The 21130-nt window shown below is 40.5% G+C and overlaps 1 protein-coding gene across 8 annotated transcripts in view; it reads right to left on the bottom strand.

The window, feature by feature from the left end:
- dnc (phosphodiesterase dunce) overlaps window positions 1-21130 on the bottom strand; it is a 216572-nt gene that overhangs the window by 142623 nt on the left and 52819 nt on the right. For 3 of the 8 annotated variants that reach the window (XM_046623664.2, XM_046623665.2, XM_069135688.1), the window contains exon 1: window positions 13794-14041. The exons of 2 other annotated variants lie outside the window; for them this stretch is intronic. Coding sequence is in view for 1 of the 6 variants with exons in the window: in XM_046623672.2 (XP_046479628.1) it covers window positions 19356-19444 (89 nt within the window). In the remaining 5 variants the exon portion in view is untranslated. Of the gene's footprint in view, window positions 1-13793; window positions 14043-19355; window positions 20096-21130 lie in introns of those variants that run through there. 3 more of the 8 variants (XM_046623661.2, XM_046623662.2, XM_046623672.2) reach the window with 2 other exon arrangements.

Here is a 21130-nt window from a genome sequence, read left to right as displayed (position 1 = left end):
AAGGTGCGAGATGACGATAATTTTTAGATTGTCAGAGACGGCGAGGAAAAAATTTCACATTAGTCAACGAGAAGGTGATTCGATATTAAATTGAAGATACAGCGATGTCGATGGCATTAATATTTTACGACCAAAGTTCAGCCGAGTAGTATCGAACAAGATGGATTTCTACGAAAGCCCAAGGCGTCCTGCGGTGTGAGAATGACGTGGAGTTTCATTAATATTTCACGAATATTATATCATCCGTAAAGTCCTTCGCGACGAATGCCGACGAACTGCTGGAGCGGATGAGGTCGTTAAGGGTACAAAGGAAGACACGTAAAACACTGGGTTCAAGTTGTGAAAGTGAACTTTCGAGGAACTTTTTTTTGAATTTTATTTCGACTGGTTTGAAAGGGGTTAAGCTGAAAGGTCGAAGAGGCTGTATTTTCGAGAGACGCCTGCCCTTTGCTTTCACGTCCACGATTTCGTATAAAAGTGATTTCTGGAGGTGTGCTTCAGCCTGGGAATAAAACCAAGGAAAAAACATCTCATGAAAACGTCGGGATGCCAAACACGACATCGCATCAACAAGATTTCAAAAAGATATGACAACGCAATTTCAGGTAGTAGGGAAGAACAGTGAAAATGGGGCGCTGGGAGAAATAACATGATTATAGTCGTTCGAAGGAAATTTTTCTATTCCTGTTGACTGATAATTATTGGAAAAATGGAGAACGATTAACTTATCATCTGTCGGCAGTTTCGGGGCAAAAGCACAGTAGCCTCTTTCGTTTTTCATTCACATCCAATTTGAAGAGTAGAATATTGAGCATGACTCGTGTCCGCGTCGCCATAAATAATTGGCTGTGATACGCAAGAACCGACTTGACATTTTTAGCGAAATCACGCCGTGTTTTTGAATCCCAACCTATCCGACGTCCCTGAATCCAAGTTTTATGTAAAAAAAAAAAAAAAAAAAGATTTATGCGATGTTGAAGAAAGGATCGTAGGAATGGGGCATGAGGGTAAGGGTAAGTCAGTATGGGAAGTAGGAAATTCAAAATTTTAGCGCAACGTCTCGGCGAGAGTCCGTTAAGACCATTACCCCGAAGAAGCTTAACAATGGTTCACGAGTACCTGCAGTGTTTCTCGAAGGGTCTAAAATTCACGGAGCAACCATCAGGCGTTGCTCGAGTATTTAAACGATAACGGCCGAAATATATTTCGAGTAAATGTAGTTGCTCTCGGCGTTGAAAACTTACCAAGTGGTCCAATTTTTTTCTGTTGTTATTTTGTAAGAGCGCGATGGGATGCGACTTGGGAGTCCTGGTACTTTTTAAACAAGTATGGCGCAATATGAATTCCGGCAGTAAATTTACTCGTCGAGGAAAATGAGTAGAAAATTATTAATATCGTCTTCCCTATCGTGCCCGATATCTAGCCGACTATAAAATTCTCATTCTCACGTTTAACAGCTGGTTTGCATGAAATGGCTCTTCCGCTGTTTATCAATATATGTATATTTATGCCTTGTGAGAGAAGCATTGTGTAACTTGCCATAAAATTCGTATTTTTAACTATAGTTACGTATGCGAGCAATATTTAATCTTTGTAAGAATCCTCGGACGAAAGAGACTTACGTATATTCAAGCTGGTTATAATCAAAATTATTGACGCGTGTTTATTTTCCATTATCTTACCAGCGATGCGTGCGTAAATATAAATTATTTGTAGGCGCAATTTGCCGAGGAACGCACTCCTCGTCGTCCTGTATCCTCTTCAATATTTTCAACGAGTTGACCTGGATCTTTGCATAATAATTCACCAGGATTTTGAGCGGAATTACGAATGAGATTAAGTGGTAACATTTTTTTAAATAAAAACAGCGCGTAAGGGGTGAAATTTGAGCAGGTGACGCCGTTGTTTGATTTATACAGAAAATAATTTAGTGCTCTTTCGCAGCGAGGTTTACTCACAATCAATTTTTTATCAAGAACAGTGAACTTTTTTCGACTTTACTTTATCTGTAGGTATCCCAAACTCTCATAAGACGTTAAAGGTGAGAGGAGCATTCAAATTTCCACCCAATAGCAGAAGCTTTAGTATCTAACACATGATTACTTATTTACCAATCATCATGCGACGGCTCTGCATGACTGATCTCAGTACTAGAAATGAGGCGTCTTGTTTTCTTTAATCAACAAATGTCGAGTCATTTCGTCGAACCTCGAAGATTTCAAGAGAAAATCCGATGGAAAAAACAAGTTTTGAAATATTTTATCGTTTCCTTTACTTTGATCACCCTTTAATGTTTTCTTGAAAAGCAGCTTCCAATGGAATTTCATTTCTTTGTTTCTTCCATTTATTATACACAGCTTTTACAAGACTGTTTCCTCTAATTGCAGGCCGCAGGGGAGGGCAAAGTTGTATTCTCAACTTTGCTTATTCGGTACGAAATATAAGTCTACATATGTGTCTACTGTATAAAAGCTGGCAGATGTGGGGTACCAATCCAGAAGCTAGTTTCATGACCGCAACGAAGTCACTGAGAACAACCTAATTGCGAAACTTGAGTGTTCAAAGCAAATTCAAAACTTGATTAGATTCTGCCGAGCGCAGGTATGGTGACTGAAGACAAACAGAAATGCGGCATCGCGGATACTTCGAATATGTATTCCAGCTGTACATGAAAGCTTGGCGATGATAAGTGACCAGGACTTGTACACATGGGAATCACGCATATACGAATAATTTTTGAAAGATTTAGAAGAAAAATAAACTTTCATTAACACCGGAATAAGGAGATTACTGATTTAATCACTGCCACCCATTTAGTCGTGTCGTTTATAATTTCTGTTCGAAGTTATGAACTTCTGGCAGCAGCTTGAAAACGTTGAATTCATCATCTCCTTCGGAGGTCTTGAACCTGACACGAGGTAAACTTTTAGATAGAGACGCCTTCGGGGAATAATTGGATATCATAAAACTGAGAGACGACGGCAGCGTTGCATCTTTTTGATCAGTCAATGTTGTACACAGGCAAACGGGATGCTTTTAACCTCCCGGAAACTTTCGACGGAAAACTTGAAGAAAATTGAAGCTTTGCTAAAATTTCAGGATATTCCAAAGGACGGAAAATCATTTTCAACGGTAATTTAAGCTGCTATTCTCACGCTCGTCCCAAAATACAAAGTTCTAGTTTGAATAATTGTATTTTTTTTTTCAATCGACTGAAAAAACTCTTATCTACCGATTGGTATAAAACTGTTAAAAATACGTCAAATCTTTTATCAATAAAGAACAAAACAACTTGTTGAAATGCTGGACGAGATTCATCTGTTCGCCATAAGTTTCAGCTGCTACGAGTACATAGCCATCTGAAAAAAGTCAAACAGTACAGTAATTGAACGGTTACGACAACAAGTTGTCAAAACACATCTTCACCTTCCACGCTGAAGCCGACGATGAACGGGTCAAAGGAAAGAACGTGAAACGAGCTCAACCAACGTGCTTGAATGAAATCCAAAGACGCCTTAAAATCCGAGAGTCACGTCAAATAAGAAAGTTTAATTAGATAAATATACCTAATGGAATTTGATAAGCATACCTGCGCAACCACCTGAAAATGAAATGAATCACGTGGCGAGAAAATTGGTTCGTGCAATAGACGTAAAGTTTTGGCTGGTTCGGTATCCTTTACTGAAATATTTCCAACGAATGGAGAAACGGAGAAACGGGTAAACGATTGTGCGTTTGTAAGACGAGATATTAATGCCGTATTTTTCTTCCAATACCTGACAAAGTCATCGGCGGACTTCCAGGCTATGCGATAGGTAGAAATTATCGAGCAGCAGCCCCTCGATCGATGCATATTGAGCTATGATATAATTGCGTACAACACCGCAGCCGTGCAGCTATTTATAACGTTGAGGTAAGATAATAATGTCGTCAGGTTTTATTGATAATTGGAGCGTGAGTAAAGCCAGCTGCGTTGTATAGAAATATCGGAGGCGAAGAAGCCGGGAAGCAAATACGACGGAGTAATTTTAATCATCGATTAAATTGCACAGCAGCGACTACGCCTTCATCTCGCCTCAAACCGCATTTGAATAATCAACGTATTCGATAACCCGTCGATCGATATCCCTGTAAGCAGGATCCCTTGTTAACTCTGTCAGCTTTCGTTTGTAAAAAAAAAAATTGATCCCGTACTCGACTAGCGGCATCGAGCTCCGGGATCACCGATTCCGCTATCGGAATTGCTAATCGCGTCACTCGCAGTTGCAGGAACTCGGTAAGCTGAAACCAAAATCTCGAAGAGACACGTAACACCCAAGGTTGTTTTCCCTTTGCTGTCTACATTAGTCGTTCACCTGTCACGGTTTTTTGCTCCGTCGAAGCCAATTTGCAACTAATCCAAACAATCCGTAAGCTCGAATAACAGCTTTCTCACTGCAGGAGACGGATAGACCAACGGTTCAATGATCGTGTACTTATTACACGACAAATATGAGAACTGGCAAGTCACAAGCCGGATCTATGACTTTGCTTTTATTTCCTCCCTTTTCGTATCTGTTTTTTTTTTTTTCCCTCCTCTTCTTTCTGTTCTTTCCCTCGGCCATTGAGATTGACGTTCGTGTAGTTGGGAAGCCAGTTTAATATCATATTATCAGGAATTTTCCACAACAGTGGATGGATTCTCCAGGACGTCCGATGGTCGGGAGAATACGTCGCTGCGTGGTTAGCCCGCGGGCTACAGTAATCTATGTATCAAAATACACGAAACGGCAGGACTTGGCATGCGCGAAAAATAAATTAAATACTGTATGTATGGAGAGAAAAAGCAGAAGAATGGATTCAGCCAGTCCTCAAATACAGAGTGTTCATCATTTACTCGTGTTCAATTTATTATATTTATTCATTATTTTCACTGTCAAAATTGAGAACTTTAGCCGCTCGAGCAATACCGTTGAAGTTGAACTCGGACTCCTCTGTAAGCGCGGAATGATATTCAAAAACGTGTATCTAGTCGATGATTGTAAATGACAAGCGAGCTTCGCAACAAGCGTCTGAAGGCCAACGTTGACTGTTTTTAATTCGAAGATGGAAAATACACTTGAATTGCCGTGTTTTATCATTCGACTAGTTTTTCCCATATTTGTATTTTCGCAAGCCAGAGTCGAAGGGTGCATTGTTTTGTGGTTGGAATGAATCTAATCGTTCTGCGGCACACAGCTGGAATTTCTGAATCTAATCGTAATGGGTTCACAAGAACGCTTTGTAGAAATCGAATTTTTAGTATGAGAAATTTAAATTCCACGAGAACGACGTGATTTCGTGGAAATAGCGCATCGCAACACTGCATTCGAACACGAAAATAGAACGCAGTATCTATTCTATGTATTGACCGGCAACTATAACGTTGTTTGCAAATGAGTTCGAATCATGCGATGGAAATTGAGAACACCATCGGGGGTTAAATATTGAACGGAACTTAGTGTTCCATTTTGCGATGAGCAAGGTTTCGACTTCGCGGAAATTCCTATATGAAGGAACACGCGAATAGATCCTTATCTCGTAGAGGATCCATATTTGGTATTAATCAAACGCGAGAACGAAAAACCTGACGACAATATTGAAAGCCCGCAGTTGCTTGAGCTTCGTAAGTTCAGGATTTGAATAAAATGTATGCGGTAAAACTATCGATACACAAAAACGTTTCTAATTGATCGGTAATAATCCTTACTGCTTAACTGTATACCAATTATTGTGTCGTTCGGCGAATGAACCTGTTTAATTTTACAATGCATCCGTTTGAAACAACCAACGCAAAATTGTTTGTCAACTATTCGTACTCCTACGTGCATCATTAGCATTATAACAGAGTTGATCCGTGGGTTTAATTCAATCAGACACACGCTGTAGGTTAGCTTTTCTATAACCCAACTTCTCCGTAGAAATAATTAATCACTGAATGGATTAAGAATCGACTGACACGCGTCTGTTAACGTGGTTATTGCCGATCCAAGCTTACGGCGATACGATTCGGGAGGAGCTAATTTCGTTTCACCTTTTTATTTTCATCACCAAATTTAATTTTTTTCCATCGATAGCCGAGATCAAAGGTGCTCGTTGGGAGATAAATTAGCGACCTCGGATATTCAATATTCATAAATAAAATTAACTTTTCGAACAGACGACTTGACGACTTGCGGCCCTTAAATATTAAGCCAGGAATATTTTCATCGAAAGGTTCTTCATCTATTTTCATTACATCTCTGCAGCTCTCGTACTACGATCATTATCAACTGTTTTGCGAAAATTCAAAAAGACCGTACGGATTCTACTTTTCAGATTTTTCAAGAGGCTGCACCTTCAAGAAAATCAGTCCCTATCCGCAATTCGTCACGATTGTTACATCGTTTCGATCTTATACGAATCTGACTCACGACTACGCGTTCAGTTCCTGTCGTGTAGCTCGCTGATCGATGTTGGACGGGTGATCCTTCAGAAACCGAGGAACCCACTGCATGTTTAACCGTTTACTTAGGGACCGGAATCTTGTCAGTCGGAAGGGATCAAGGAATTCTACGCCTCTCAGATGCTCCACACTCAACAAGTACTCCAGAGTACATAACTGGATAAAAGGTGTCGCAGCGAAATTTTTTCTTCCAATCCCCCCTATTCCTCTTACAATCCCTACGTAATACACGCGTCTAAAACGAGATATGCATATAAAATTGCAGGTTTGATCTTCTAACGGTGTTGAAGCATACGAGTATGTAAAAATTTGTTACGAGTCGCTATTCGTCGGTACGGGTAAGACTTCAACTGCGCACATCAACGAATTTTCACGTTATATAAATACGAGTGTTAACGAGGATATTTTTAGGTGCGGCAAAGTAACATTTACACGATTGAAAAAATTTTTCATACAAACGCTAAGCGACTCGCTCGTTGGAGCTGTGTTAATTTTTCCTTCAAAATTTGCCCTTGATATCTGATCGAATAACTCATTTGTTGCTACCGTAACTTTTGCGTCAATTGAAAAAGTAATTGACCGTGAAAAATCGAACATTCGTCCGTCGTATACTTTGCGAATCCGAAGTGGAGTATGTATACATATACATACGTACTAATACGTATATGTATACTTGTATGGGAAAAGCAAGACAGGCAGATCACCCGACTTGTTACACGTAGGCTGTGAAATACGTGGCGAAAAATATTCACGTCGCGTACAATGCGCGCGCTGCTTTGCTGCTTGAAGGTTCATCACCCCGAAATCGTGAATGCATCGCGCGTATTTGAATCAAGAGACGGAAATTATTCTCATTGTTCGACACGTATATCTGCACGTACAGAGGTAACGCGTTGCTCAATTTTCACCATTTCACTGTCTTTGCAGGATAAAATAAAGGACGGAAACCCCGTTCTAATTGCGTCAACGGTTCCGTGGTGGGACAAAACGAAACGAGAGTGCAAAAGTAACGAGTGAAAAAGCGAGAGGGCAAAAAAAAAAAAAAAAAAATAATTAAAATCTGAAATATATCGGCCCGACAGCTCTGATGTTCAAAGAAAAAGTTGAATGAAAAATTTACATCAATTACGGTACCTCTCGAGATTACAGCTTACAATTAGTTTGGCTTAGACTTTGTTAATTCTATTGCGTACAAGTTCAAAATGGAATCGTGATCGAGGCGCTGGAGAGAAAAAATTCATACAGCGTCGTAGACGAATTTAAACGAAATTATCCAACCGTTGTCGTCTAATTCTCGCTTTGATTATACAGATATTACTGCACCCTGGCTTCTGTTCCAATTACAATCACAGCTGTGTTACGTGCGCTCAATCTACTGCGAAGTTACAATTTACCAACGTGTATTGGTCCCCGTTGCTCGCCTTCCCATCGACGCAATTTCCAGAACTTCAAGGCACTGATGATTCTCACAGAAATTACGTAAATTGTCCTCAGAAATACGTGATCAGTACTCGACGGCAGAGTTCACATTTTGATCAGTGCTAGCGGAGAATGAATAATTAAATCATCGGAAACTGAGAGCCGTTCTTGTATAAAGGTTATAAATCATCTACTCGGCGACACCGTTAATTATCTGCACTCAAGAATGTAATAAGTTTTACAGAGTATTATAAACTCGTTAAGTAACGGGATTGAATTTTACAAAGCAAATCCGGTGCTTTAAAGTTTAACAGGACAAACCAGCTTAGGTTGAACATTTTTTTTTTTCCAAGATAACGATCTTTATATAGAAAAGCACGTTGGTAGGAACGATAAAATTCTTAGGGGAAAAGCATTGTAATCGTGAACTGTACAATTACGTGGGTCAGGTGGTGGAATATTTCAGGAAAAAAGGGTGTTATTAAATATTAGCACGTTAATTGAAAGTTCTACTCGTCGTCGGATGAGAGAACACGAAAAGCATAAAATTAGAATAACGAAAAAATGAAAGGTTATTCATTATTTCGTATTATTGTAAGGTCGACCGTTGTAAATATACGTATATTATACGATTTCGGGAGTCATTTTGCAAGTGAAATTGCCTTCTGGCTTAATAGAGTCCGAAAATTTTCTCAGCAAATAATTACTCCCGATGTATGAATGACAAATGAAATTACATTACGCCGTCTTTCATCTTATTTCATACCTCGTGCCAAACACATCGCGTGTTCTCGTGTCTGCCAAACCGATATTTCGAGACTCGTCAGTTATGTAAGGAGCTGAGAAGATCTGCAGATGAATCGTCTTCTTATTCTGTTTTCTTTTCTCGAAACACACAGCGTCTATTCCGATTCTTATCTCAACCGATACGCACGTAGAACGTAAAATTTACTCCGCGTAATATCTCGTTGCTCTCGGAAGGTCGTTATCAGGTGGACTTGTACTCTGCTTTACTTTTCCAAGGTACCGAGCTACTCCGTGTAAAAGATAATTAATATCAGTTTAAAAAACGCAACACCCAGCTGGGATCATGATTAAGACGTAAGTAAGAGTCTTTCACGGTGATGGAACGCCCACTTCAGAAGGCTCGAAATTAGGGAGAGTTGAGTTTATCTCTTGCCAAGACCGGAGACAAGAGCATTTGGTTGCCTTGGGCATAAAGTGCGAGTTTGAGAAGAAGTCAATTTTTTTTTTTTTGTTGCAAAGGGATGACTACCGTCCTCTTTTCCGCTTACTTTCTTCTTCGTTGCCAAAATAAATCCGTATCAAAGAGTAGCGATTCGAACCGTGGGTACATACGCATACGAGTACGTATTGTACGAGGACGGACAGGAACGGGGTGCTGAAAAATTTATAAACGCATGAATTATTGAGTGGGTGTATTATAAAATGCCTGTCCACATGCACGCACGCGTATGGGACACAAACAACCCGTACGCAGTATATACGTAGGTATCGTTCGATGTCAGCTCCCAGTTCTACTCGCCTCTGTTTATACATATGTGATATGTATGAAATAAAACACTCACGAGTGATAGGAGAGCTGAACCGGCGGCGGATGACCTGCTTTTCTCAGATCTAATATGTAATTAATACTCGAGGAACGAGAGAGGAGAATCCCAGGCAAAACGATGCGCTGAACCGACGGAGAGATTATAATCGGCAAAAAAGCTCCTACTTTGATACTGACGGGGGTGATCCTTGAAGCAATGCCCTTTCAATACCCGTGACGTAATATTTCGAAGATGTTATTCCCATTGATCAATCAATCCCCAGAAAAGATATACGAACCTGTCCCAAAATGATTCATTCATTTATTCACCGGCTCAACGGCTGCGAAATATTGGAGAAAATGTTTTTCCGGTAGCGATATAACGGAGATTGTGGGTGGTGGACATGAATAAGAATAAGTATACCCTTCGCAGCGTAGCTGAAACGCGATCCGCGTGGTTAGATAAATGTTAACTTCTTTATTCAAAGTATCCTACGGCACCTTCTTTTACATTAGGTATAATCATGATTAAATGTGTATTATCTTAACTGAACAACAAAGTAGGCTCAACGATTCGAAAACGAATTACCGTAACTCTGGTGAAACTCTTACGTTACTTTCGCGGATTCGATATCGAGATTGCGAAATGCCGACTATGACGGAAGCCGTGTTCGATACCGGATCGTCCGGTCGATTGGGGAAGGAACGAATTGGACAAATCAATAACGCAGGTTTCGCTGCGGAATGTGGCGTTCGTTCCGCAACGTTTATCCGCGGATGTTGTACAAAAGAACATCTATTCGCGTATCGTTTTGTCGACTTTTTACCCGAGTGGTTATGTGGAGCATTTGACAGGTGGCACTTACTACCTAAGTGAGATATACGTATATTTTTCCCCATCTCGTACGACCTCACTTTGGCAAACATGAACGATACTTCAGCAAATGAAAACCTTTTCAGGCTCGGCGGCGACTTTAACTCGCCTAATATGTAACTGCGTATGAAAAGAAACGATAATCATGTGCACCTAAATATCCTCCAGGATTTTCCGTCTCACAATTTCAGCAGTAACTTCGATCGATCGCCCGCTTGTAATTCAATGCCATTTGTATGCGTGTCGTTATCTACAGCCGGGTCATAAACAGCCTGTCAAAATAGGCACTAAAGAGTGATCAACTTCTCAGCCTGGCATGGAAGCGAAATCATTCGCACGGAAGTATTCAATGTTCGCGATAAAATGAGTACGCGGTTAAAATACCAGTGAGAAAATCTTTCAGAAGATATGTATCTGACAATTTTCTGGAAACATGACATGACTCACTCATCGTTTAACTTTGCTGCGCCAACGCATAGCCGGATTCGTTCAAATTAACACGGCTCGGCAGTTTTATCGCCGTGTTTTCGAGCGAATGTAAGAATCAAGGCAATATTCGAGGGCATATTCTAAGCATGAGACATAAGGTACACGCCTCCTCGACTACCGCGTAAAAGAAATAAAACTCTCGCTGTTATAATTGGACAACGAAATTGTCAAGAAGAGAAAATTGTCGAGCATGGAAAACTGCTTTGCCTTGAATTCAAGCAAACTCGCATCAAGCTCGTTGGATCATAGGGAGGTTACAGAAGCTAATGCAAAAGCTACTGTGTTCCGAGGAGAAACCATCTCTGCTCCGTAATGGGCAATAAATTTCATACCTAGCGTATGAAAGATGAATCAAAGAGTTACCACTTCCCTATCATTTCATTATTCAATATTACGGCAGCACGAGTAATTCGTTGATAGCTACGCGGAAAGAAGAACGGTAGGTGATGCAAAAGTAACGACGATAATTTTTGATCCGGAATGACGATGAATCGGAAGGTGAAAATTATTCCCACCGAACTATTCAAACCCGCTATCAATTAACTGAACATTTTCCGTTCATCGTATACGTATATATTATGGTGGTTAAAAAAAATCACGATTTTTTGTTTAAAGTCACACCTTCGATAGTTGTAGAAAGAAGAAATAAGATGCCTGTTAAAATTTGAGCCTCTAATAATAATATTTAGTTGTTCCTGAACGCCATTTTTCATTTTCCATTTGATTAACACGCGAAAATAATTTTACTCTTATTCAGAATTTTGTAGCTCAGTAAGCAAGCAATGTACATAAATGTCCGTTGCAAGTTTTTGTATGGAATTGAATGCTCTACAAAAAAAAGGTCTGAAGGTGAATTTATTTTCGCGTGCTAATCAAGTGGAAAATTAAAAATGGTGTTCAGGAATCACTAAATATTAATATTAAGGACTGAAATTTTAACCGGCATTTTATTTCCTATTCCTACAACTATTAAAAATGTGGCACTGAAAAAAAAGTTAATTTTTGTAACCACCCTGATATATATATACGTATATATTCATTGGCGAAGAAATGAAGACGTAATATTATATCTGATACTTGTCATTGAACTTTGGCTATTTTCTTACCGATAAAGTTTTGCACTAATTGTAAGAATGAAACGATTACGACGGTCGTTCGCCTGCATATTAAAAGAACGAATGAGGCGGGTTGCGTGCCACGTTGGTAAACATCCACATATTTGGACAAATTTGCATGTAGGTTATACATACGTTATGTACCCGTGCTCAGAGAGGTGAAAACTACCATTGGATTCCATTGAGGGTACGGGATTGTTTACGCCACATTCCCAGTGTGAATTTACCGACAGTGAAATAGTAAAGAGCGGAGGTGCGAAAAACCCAGTAGTGGATGAAAACTTCACGCAGTCAGATCATGTTTGGAGAACGACGCAAAATTTTGAATAAAATGACGTTTCAAGCATGTATAAAGGTAATTCTGATGAAAAAATGTACATCTGGAATCTGCCTGCAGAGAAAGTATATTTGAACGGAACAAGAGTCACTTTAGATATAACGTAAAACAATTTTCAAGAGCCTGCGGGATCTGGAGATATCAATTAAATGTAAGTTTTAATTGTTATAAACCAAGGGATTTCAAATTATCTTGCTTTAATGGAAAAGTCGTATCAGTTTTCCCTGTTCTCGTTACGTGCTTATTTGAATTGAAGAACGATTTTTTTTTTTTTGAAACGATTTCCGGACACAGTGTAAAGTTAAACAAAACAGTCAAGTATTTATTGATTTTTATTTCGTCGCGTGTCGCGTTCCTCACTCGTTATAATTACCGAGTAAACCATCGTTTCGCACAGCCCGTATAATTCCTGAGTTATTTTTGTTTGCGAGAATTTGTTTTTACTACGGTATAAACAAAACCGCGTAACAAATCACTTCAAATATTATGGAGTATCACTCAGTACGGCAATATTTGCTATATAAAGTAACGCGTATGTTTGTCTTTACCAAAAACATACCGAGTTCATTCTGTTATAGATTGTAATTAAGCACGTATAAACATGTATACCGTTTGTAAGTCTATCGTAGCCACAATGGAGAGAAGCTTGTAAGTAAGCAGAGCTACAAGTGAAAAGCTATGATTTTCACCAGGTCAAAAATACAATTTAAAACAAGATTCGGAAGAATTTCGTCGACTACGTACAGGACTACGTTCGCAGCTGTGACTTCTCTTAAAATATCGGATGTATTGTAGAATTATGATAAACCACCTCTAGGCAGTTTCCGTATTCTTTGATCAAGGGCGTTGGGCTTGAGCTTCATTCATGTAACGACCTGCGATTCAGCGAGGAGGAACAATCGCGAGAAACGTAAAAATTCTGGTGGGAAGAAAAAAATGTTCGAAGGTAATCGCGGTGTTTTGTAATATCTGAAGCGTCTAAATTTAGAAGCATGATCGCAGCGCGACTTCGTCGTCGGAAATAATTTCAGTTGAGGTCTGACAATCGAAGAGGACATGTATAACCTTTTTGAAAATCGCCAATTAAAAACGTCTGGTCGTAGTATGGTGATACAAAACAGCGGTGTTCGGGCAACGAGTGTTTCTCCGTTACATAATATTTGCCGAGACGTAACTGTCAAAGGCCTATATATATACCGAGCTGATAACCAGCGATGCGATACGCAGATTTCTAGCGGATATTCGACCTTTTCTTGCCCGACACGAAAAAGCCACTCTTGATTATTTGGGTAATAAATTTATTCGCGATCCCACGTGGTTTCGATTCCTACACGACCTCTCGCAATAAGCGAGTTGTGTTTGACACAAATCGATCGGTGGTTTCCGACGCACAAAATTCCGCTACCTTTGTCAAATCATTTTTATTAGGTTTTTACTGAATTCGCAAATGACTCCGGACACTCGTTCTGCGTGTAGCAAAGAATCAAAAAAAAAACGAAATAAAAGAACAAACCACACGTCGTAAAAATTACGCGAATTCTCACCTCTCTCGTACTAGATGGGCTTGCAAATCACTCTTCCGTTAAATTAGATCCATGCAGGATGCTGCGGCTTTTCATCCGTGTTATTCACTTCAATATCACTATGTGCACGTTATATCCATCCGCGTTGGCTCGATCGCGATCCTCAAAAATTTTGCAAAGCTCTTTTTCCAATCTGGTAACCCGTTCGCGTTTTTTCGAGGGTGTACAATTGCCGCCACAGAGGGGCAAAAAGGGCGCCCGAACCGCGCGACGCGTTCTCATGAACTGAGCGTTTCACGGCACTGCTGGGGGGCCGGGGCGGATCGACGTGTTTGCACACCGTCGCAGATCGGCTTCCCGCATACAGGCTGCCGTGTGGGTGAAGAGTCGGGCTTTGCTGCTGCTGCTGCTGCTGCCGCCGCTGCCGATGATGATGATGATGATGATGCTGCTGGTGCAGGCCGCGAGCCTAAGCCTCGACGATTCCGAACGTGATCCTGCGGATCCTGCGCGAGATCCTGACCTGCCCTCGCCGAGGAATGCTGCTTCCAATTTTACCCGCCACGGACAGGCGTTTATTTTTCCGCCCTAGAACTCGACGAGAATCTTTCTCTCTCTCTCTCGCTCTCTTTCTTTCTCGTTTTCTTTTCTTCCCCATTTTCTCGGTGGAAAGATCGCGCAAGATTGAGATTTGATAAAGTAGATCCCCGGGTTCTGACCTCGTTCTAACTAGTTCATTTGTACAGGCCTAGGTTATGCGGTAATTTTTCACCGGAATCGGGAAACTTTTGAGTGCAATTTTTTAGTTTTTTTTTTTTTGTTTTCTTTTTTACAAAGAATTGTTTTATTCTAATACTTATCTTAAAACCTGTCAGGATTGTCGGAAATGATGTTACGAATAGAAAGAAAAGAAAGAAATAAAAAGTCTTTCACATTCGTACCTTGCACTAATTTCAGACTTTTGATCGCGCTGTCGAAGGCCGATCGAAGGTCCGGATGTAATATGATTGGGTTATGTTTGAAAGTTGCGTTTCTGAATGATCAATGATTCAATTTGAGTTGTAGAATAATACGGACGGGGAGGATAATTTAATAAATTCTCGGACGGTATAGCCAGACGTATATGAGAGCCAAGATAACCGGGATTCTCCTTGCAGCCACTCGACGCTGTGTATAATTCTGGGTCACGTTGCCAACGCAGCTAGGTAGGTACTGTTTTCATTTCTCGCATGCTTTTGTTGTCATTCGATAGTTCGATATGGGCTCAAGTGAAGGCAATCGTGTTTGCTGCGAACTGAAAACTTGAAGAATTTTACCGCTGCATGGCCAAAAGTATGCACCGTGTTATTTTTTGTATAAAAAAAAGGGTTCGATCTGCAGCTTGCCGATTAAAACTCGAGATATTAGAGCATCGCACGGTGGGTTCGCTTGGCCGAATATTTGATTACGCGCAAACAGCAACGAGTATAAATTAACAAGTGTGCACTCTACTTGATTGAAAATGATGAGAACAATGAGAGAAGCATCCTAAATTGAGGGGAGGGAAAATTGATGAAAAATACATCGCCGAGAATACCAGCTGTGCGTATCTAATCTCTCCGTACGGTGTATGCACATCCAGTGTATATTCACCGGAACGAGTTATACGCTGATATCCAGTGGCGCACTGGTGAGTGTGTTTGTGTGACCGTTGTTGTGACATTTTTGCGAGCATTACAAGACAGATTAACGAAAACTCGCGGCCGATAATGCTTTGCGAAAAATCGATATGTCTTCGCAATAGGGGAGGGTGTCGAACCTTTGATCCGATTGCGCCCACATCCCTTAACCCTAGGATACAGGCCGTATTATGTGTGTATAAAGTATTTCAATATGTGTGGGACTTGAACATCTGCCGTTTGCTTGTCATGCACGAAAAAATTGTATGAAACATGCCGTTGTATGAAGTTGCGCTGTTTGGTCTCGGAAAGTGCCTGGACAAATTGAAAAAAATTCACATACATCCAATGATCTATGACATAAAAGATTTTTTTCGGACTTGGATTGTTAAACTTTGAAAATATGTCACGCAGGTTGTATTTTCGGAACAGTTGAGATATTCTGCATCGTTGGAGGAGCTTTTGCTTTTAAAAGAATCGAGAATAAGAGAAGTCAAGCGCGTTACATAAGCGAATAATTCAATTTATCAGTCCATCGCGCAACAGGGAATCGATGAAATGCATCTGCCAATCTCTGAAAGTGCAATATCGCGATACCGGAGCGAATCGTCTTAGGAACGGTCGTTCATTCGCTTTAATTACCTGCTTTTTTACCTCGCCTTCAAAACTGCAGCGCAAATATTCCCGCAGTTGCTGTACGTATTTATCTTTTAACGCAGTCATCAGGCATGTTCTCAAAGAACAGAGCGAACCGCTTACGACATGACAGTACCATGCATGCCTCGAAGCGCCCGCCTGTAAGAATGAGCCTGCAGGGTTTTGCGAGTCGAGTGAACTCTTGCACTTTGCTAGAATCTTGGGAAGATTCTTACAGTGACGTACGTCTGAACTGCCGCGTGCAAGGCGAGTTCGGTTGCCTACACTTTGAACCGTAGATACGCAGTTTCGTCTTGACATCGTCGTAGGTCGTAAATAATTCATCAACGGCCGCCTATGTTTAGAAGAGTAATTTGTAACTCTGGCGTCTACGCATAAAGTGATTAATCGGTCGGAGGGTACCTAATTTGATTTCTTTTGAATTCGAGGAAAACAAAAATAAACTCAACGGAGAGAAAAAATAGAGGAAAATTTTCCAGATCGCAGAATTCGTCAGAGATTTTTCTGGCCTTGATGGAACCAGCTGGAACCATTTATAACCCCCTCACAATGGAGGGCTTACTGCGCAATCGACGGGATCTGGTCTCGGATGTGTTGCGAAAAAAGCTTCGTACGCGTATGGCTTATGCGAGGAGTTGTATGCACGTATATCAGTCCTCGTCACTTGGTGTTTTTTCATTTTTTTCATTTCTTTCAATTCATCTTATTTTCACGAAACTTTTCGTTCCGCTTCCTAAACCGTACGGAACTTTTGCAAAGGATGAAAAGGAGACCTGCGAGCAAAAGCATCCGTCTCCAATCTTTTCCGAGACTTTCTTTTTCTTTCAGTTTCAAACTTTATCTTTACACAGCAAAAATAAGTAGACGGAATAAGCAATGGATCCCTGGCCCCACCGCGGGGTTAAAACTAGTTATAAGTAGACGCGCATTGATATTTCTACAGGGTCTTCGAATTCGTCGTTTGAACTTTGCTTGTAAAGATGGACTTACTCGTTCTCAATCCTTACGCCGTGTAAGGATACTGGTGTCGAACCGGGGTCGTTGGAGAGCCCACGGCAACAATCATTTCGTAGAAGCGGAGATATCGATCCGAACAAATTGAACGAATTCTGGGATAGTCTTGAACTATGATGTTTCAAGGCAAATCAGTTATATTTAGCAAAATGAAATTGTAAATATGATGAAAAACAAAATTCAAAACATAATAAAATGTTGGAAAATGAATCATTCTACTCAAAAAATCATAAATCTCACAATCTTTCAATCTTTCCGATATATCACATACCATTAATCGCGATCGCTTGTCAGTTTCGGCACTCTATTATTTTCGCATAAAAAAATGTCGCTACTGCACACGTGGATTCGCGTTTATTGCCACCGTCTCTAATAGCGCAGAGCAGATTCGTACGCGCATGAATATTTGGCTACCGGCCAACCGCAGTGTTTGATATCGCAAAAAAAAAAGCAGTTCGTGACTGATCATAATATTTTGACACAGATATCAGCAGAATAAAAACGTTGGGAAATTCGCGAAACTTTTCCAAAGCAAGCTGATCGCTTGTGTAAATCTGAGTCTGATCAAGCGAGCTAATTAGAATACGGCAAGGAATCCCACATTTTTAATCAGATTCAAAGCATGAAGTGAACGGCTAAAATTTACCAAGGTTGCAAGTGTAGATATAACTTCGTTAACAGTGGATCAGCGAGTTTTCATTTTTTGGGTTAAATAGATTTCCGTGGAATTGAGTCATGTAATTAATCGATACGGTTCACACAAAATTTCACAAATTTTCACCGGAACTAGAAGCAGCCTGCGCATATAGACGGTAATGCGAATGTATCGCGTTACCGCGTTATTGCTTAAATATAACTCTGCGGGTAAAGTTTTGTTGGCAGCGGGATACCTCGTTCTTTGGTAAGATGGCAGCATGGTCGCTGATAATTTCTCGTTTTGGGGGGGGGGGGGGGGACTCTAATAATTTCTACCCAATATCTACGGAATATAGTGGATAAAGTAGAATCCGCGGTGTAGAGTAAAAAATATCTGAGAGCACGACATTATACTCGACCGTGTGCAGAGATAATTGCAGGGATTTAATTGGTCATATTTGGAGAATAGCGGCTCGCGTAAGTCCGTAATAAAGAAGTTAATCTGTTTACTCATAAAAATCTAGATACGCGTCGTAAAAATGATGTGTGTATTTTCTACTAACACATTACGGCTCTTTATTTCCAGGCGTAAATCACCCTTCTACATCATCCAGACAAAGTGAGTCTTTGGAGAGCTGATGTTCACTTAGAAAACATCAGTAGGACATGGAAGAAAATTGTCTTAAGATTTTGAAATTACACGCTGTAATTAAAATACTCACCACGTGAAAAAAAAAACACGAAAAAACGGCGGAGAACTTACATGCCATCGACCAGAATTCTTCGAAGGAACCCGAAATTGCGCATAGGTGAAAAAAACTTACCTGAAACAGAAGGAGAGAAAAAATAGAATTAGAAAGTGGAAAAGTTTTAATCTTTGATTCATATATTCAGAGGGTAATATAAGCGGCGTTGGAGTAATTAATTATTATTATCATTGAAGGTCTCTTAATCGCTACGATAAGTTACTTCGAGTAAATTGAAATATCATCTCTCATAAAGAGAGATGGAAAAGGATAAACTTTTGAATGACTCGTGGAATCATTTATCGCTGCGATGTAGCTGCAAATAAGTGTCGCAGTGCATCTCAACTCATTGGCGGATTTGCTCTTCCTTATTCACAAACATTCGTATCGCAGACTACGCTTTCAATTTCCGGACCTTCCGTAAAAATTAAAAAGTTTTGAAGATTTTTCACGGAGATGCAGAGACTTGTGAACAATTTTTCAATAAAATGCGACTGGAAGACGAGGTGCGACTGAGGTTGGAAGTAAAAGGGTTGATACGTGGGGCGCCCTTCACATGTTTGCAGAATGTATTGCAGATTTTTTTGTTCCTATTCATGTGTAAGCATATAAATCGGTATATTTCTGTATGTTTTACATCGAATGAATAACGTCACAGAAACACATAATACAGCACGCCTCCCAGGGTGAGGAGTTACCTTCATGTCGACGCGAGTCTTGGCTTTTGCGTACTGTGAAAACAAACTTGACCTGAAAAGCGAACGGTCCTTTCCAGTAAAAGCCGAATAACGCGGAAAAGACGCTGCAGGAAAGTAAGGGAGATAGCGAGATAGGGAAGAAGAAAAGATTATGAAAGAGAATTGTGGCATTACCGAATTTCGTGGCCGACGACGACGGTCCATCCCCTTCGTCGTCTCTTATCCTTACGTCGCGCCACCTCCGCCATGCTGAGTTTCTCCATTTTCAATTTTTTTACTCAGCGAACTCTGATTTTGTTCGCTCGGTGCGTTAAACCGCAGACTCTCGAAATATCACGGATTACGCGAAGCTTACATAAAAGTTGAAATCAGTCGCGATCGAGTATGCCTGCTATCGAATTTCCGGATAGTAAATCCGTATCGTGGTATCTTTTAATCCAGCACCAGTGGGATTGGGCAATTTCACTTGAAACTTTCAACTTGCAAGTTCTCATCGATTGACAAGTAAGCGTGATCGCTCGGCGGGTGAATCGTACCCACTTTCCATGCATAAACTCGATTTATATTTTCACATTTCGGTACAAAACTTCACACACCAAAAACGTAACCAGATATTTGTCGACGGGTAATGAAATTCGTTGGGTAAATTCTCCACTGATTGCCAGTTCGCAAGGTCGTATATTAGTTTGGCTGATTAATTAATTGACGCGGCTTAAACAGAATGCGGAACACGCGGCGAACAAGCGCAAACTATCGCACGAATAAACTTGCGCCCAAAGTTGGTTGGCAAACAATCGCGTGGCGATACTGCTTCGATATTACCTTGTAAAAGAACCATCGGCGGTCGATAGTTTATTGCATAAATAAAGGAATTAATCGATGTTTAGAGAAGGCTCGTAGCAGATAGCCATCTGAGCATCACGACGCACCACTCAAGACTGAATGTCGTATTGTATTTATAGAATCTCTCAGATTATTTTCAACACCGTTGCTATTTTCGTTCCTACGACGTTTATTTGATTTTCTTTTGGTGCTCTCTCCTCGCGTACCAACCTCGGTACCTAATACCTAGGTTACTTTTATTCTCTCATTTTCTCCCTTCCTTCCTTCCTTCGCGGAAATCTTACTGCAGTCGTCGTTGCTGGACGTACGCGTACGCCAGAGATTTATCAAATGTCGACGATTTTTCCAACCAATTTTGCTCTTTCGATTTTCCCTCCTATCCCAGAGCTCGTCCCACCTCGCGTACTAAATCCAAGCGAGAATTTCGTTCGCCGCCGCGATTCGGTATATCATAATCCCACCCCGGCAAGTTTTTCCTTTTAATCTTTGCACTTCGTTTTCTTTCGTCGTGCATCGTCCGCTCACGTATTACAGCGTTGTGAAAAAATTCTCAACGGACTCGTTCGGTAATTCGTGAAAATAATTTTTCTTCGCGTAAGTTTTATGTGCAGTGCTTCAAGTTCTGAACTTTCGTTTCGACGAAAGTAGGTACGAGCTTATGCCAAGTTGATATTCGCAGATACCGATCATCCGAGTCTGGCGAACGTACAACGATATTACAAGTTATATTAATAAAACGAAGAGTATCGTTTCTTCTTTTATTTTTTCTTTCCCCAACATCCAAAGTTACGTGCAAACGTCAAACTGGCTTGTCACCCGTAATACTCGTACTTAACGATTTGAGTCGGCGTTTCAACTTTTTCCCGTCTCTTTTTATTCGCCAAGGGAATCGTAACAACTTCGATAAACTATTTCTGTCTCTCCTCGGGCACAAATTTATATACCTTCTTTTATACATCTCCGCTACATAACTTGGTCTTAGGTGTTATAAAAAATACAATATCTTCGTCTCGTTGTACGATTGATTTGGAGAAACATTCTTGCGGACAATACCCGCCTACACGACAAGAAATAAATTTGTTATTGACTCGTCGCAAATCTTCGAG

The sequence above is a fragment of the Neodiprion pinetum genome, chromosome 4 (genome assembly GCF_021155775.2).
Source record: "Neodiprion pinetum isolate iyNeoPine1 chromosome 4, iyNeoPine1.2, whole genome shotgun sequence".
Classification (NCBI taxonomy): Eukaryota; Metazoa; Arthropoda; class Insecta; order Hymenoptera; family Diprionidae; genus Neodiprion; species Neodiprion pinetum.
Note: the sequence above shows the minus strand (reverse complement) of the source record. Positions and strands in the feature narration are given on the sequence as shown.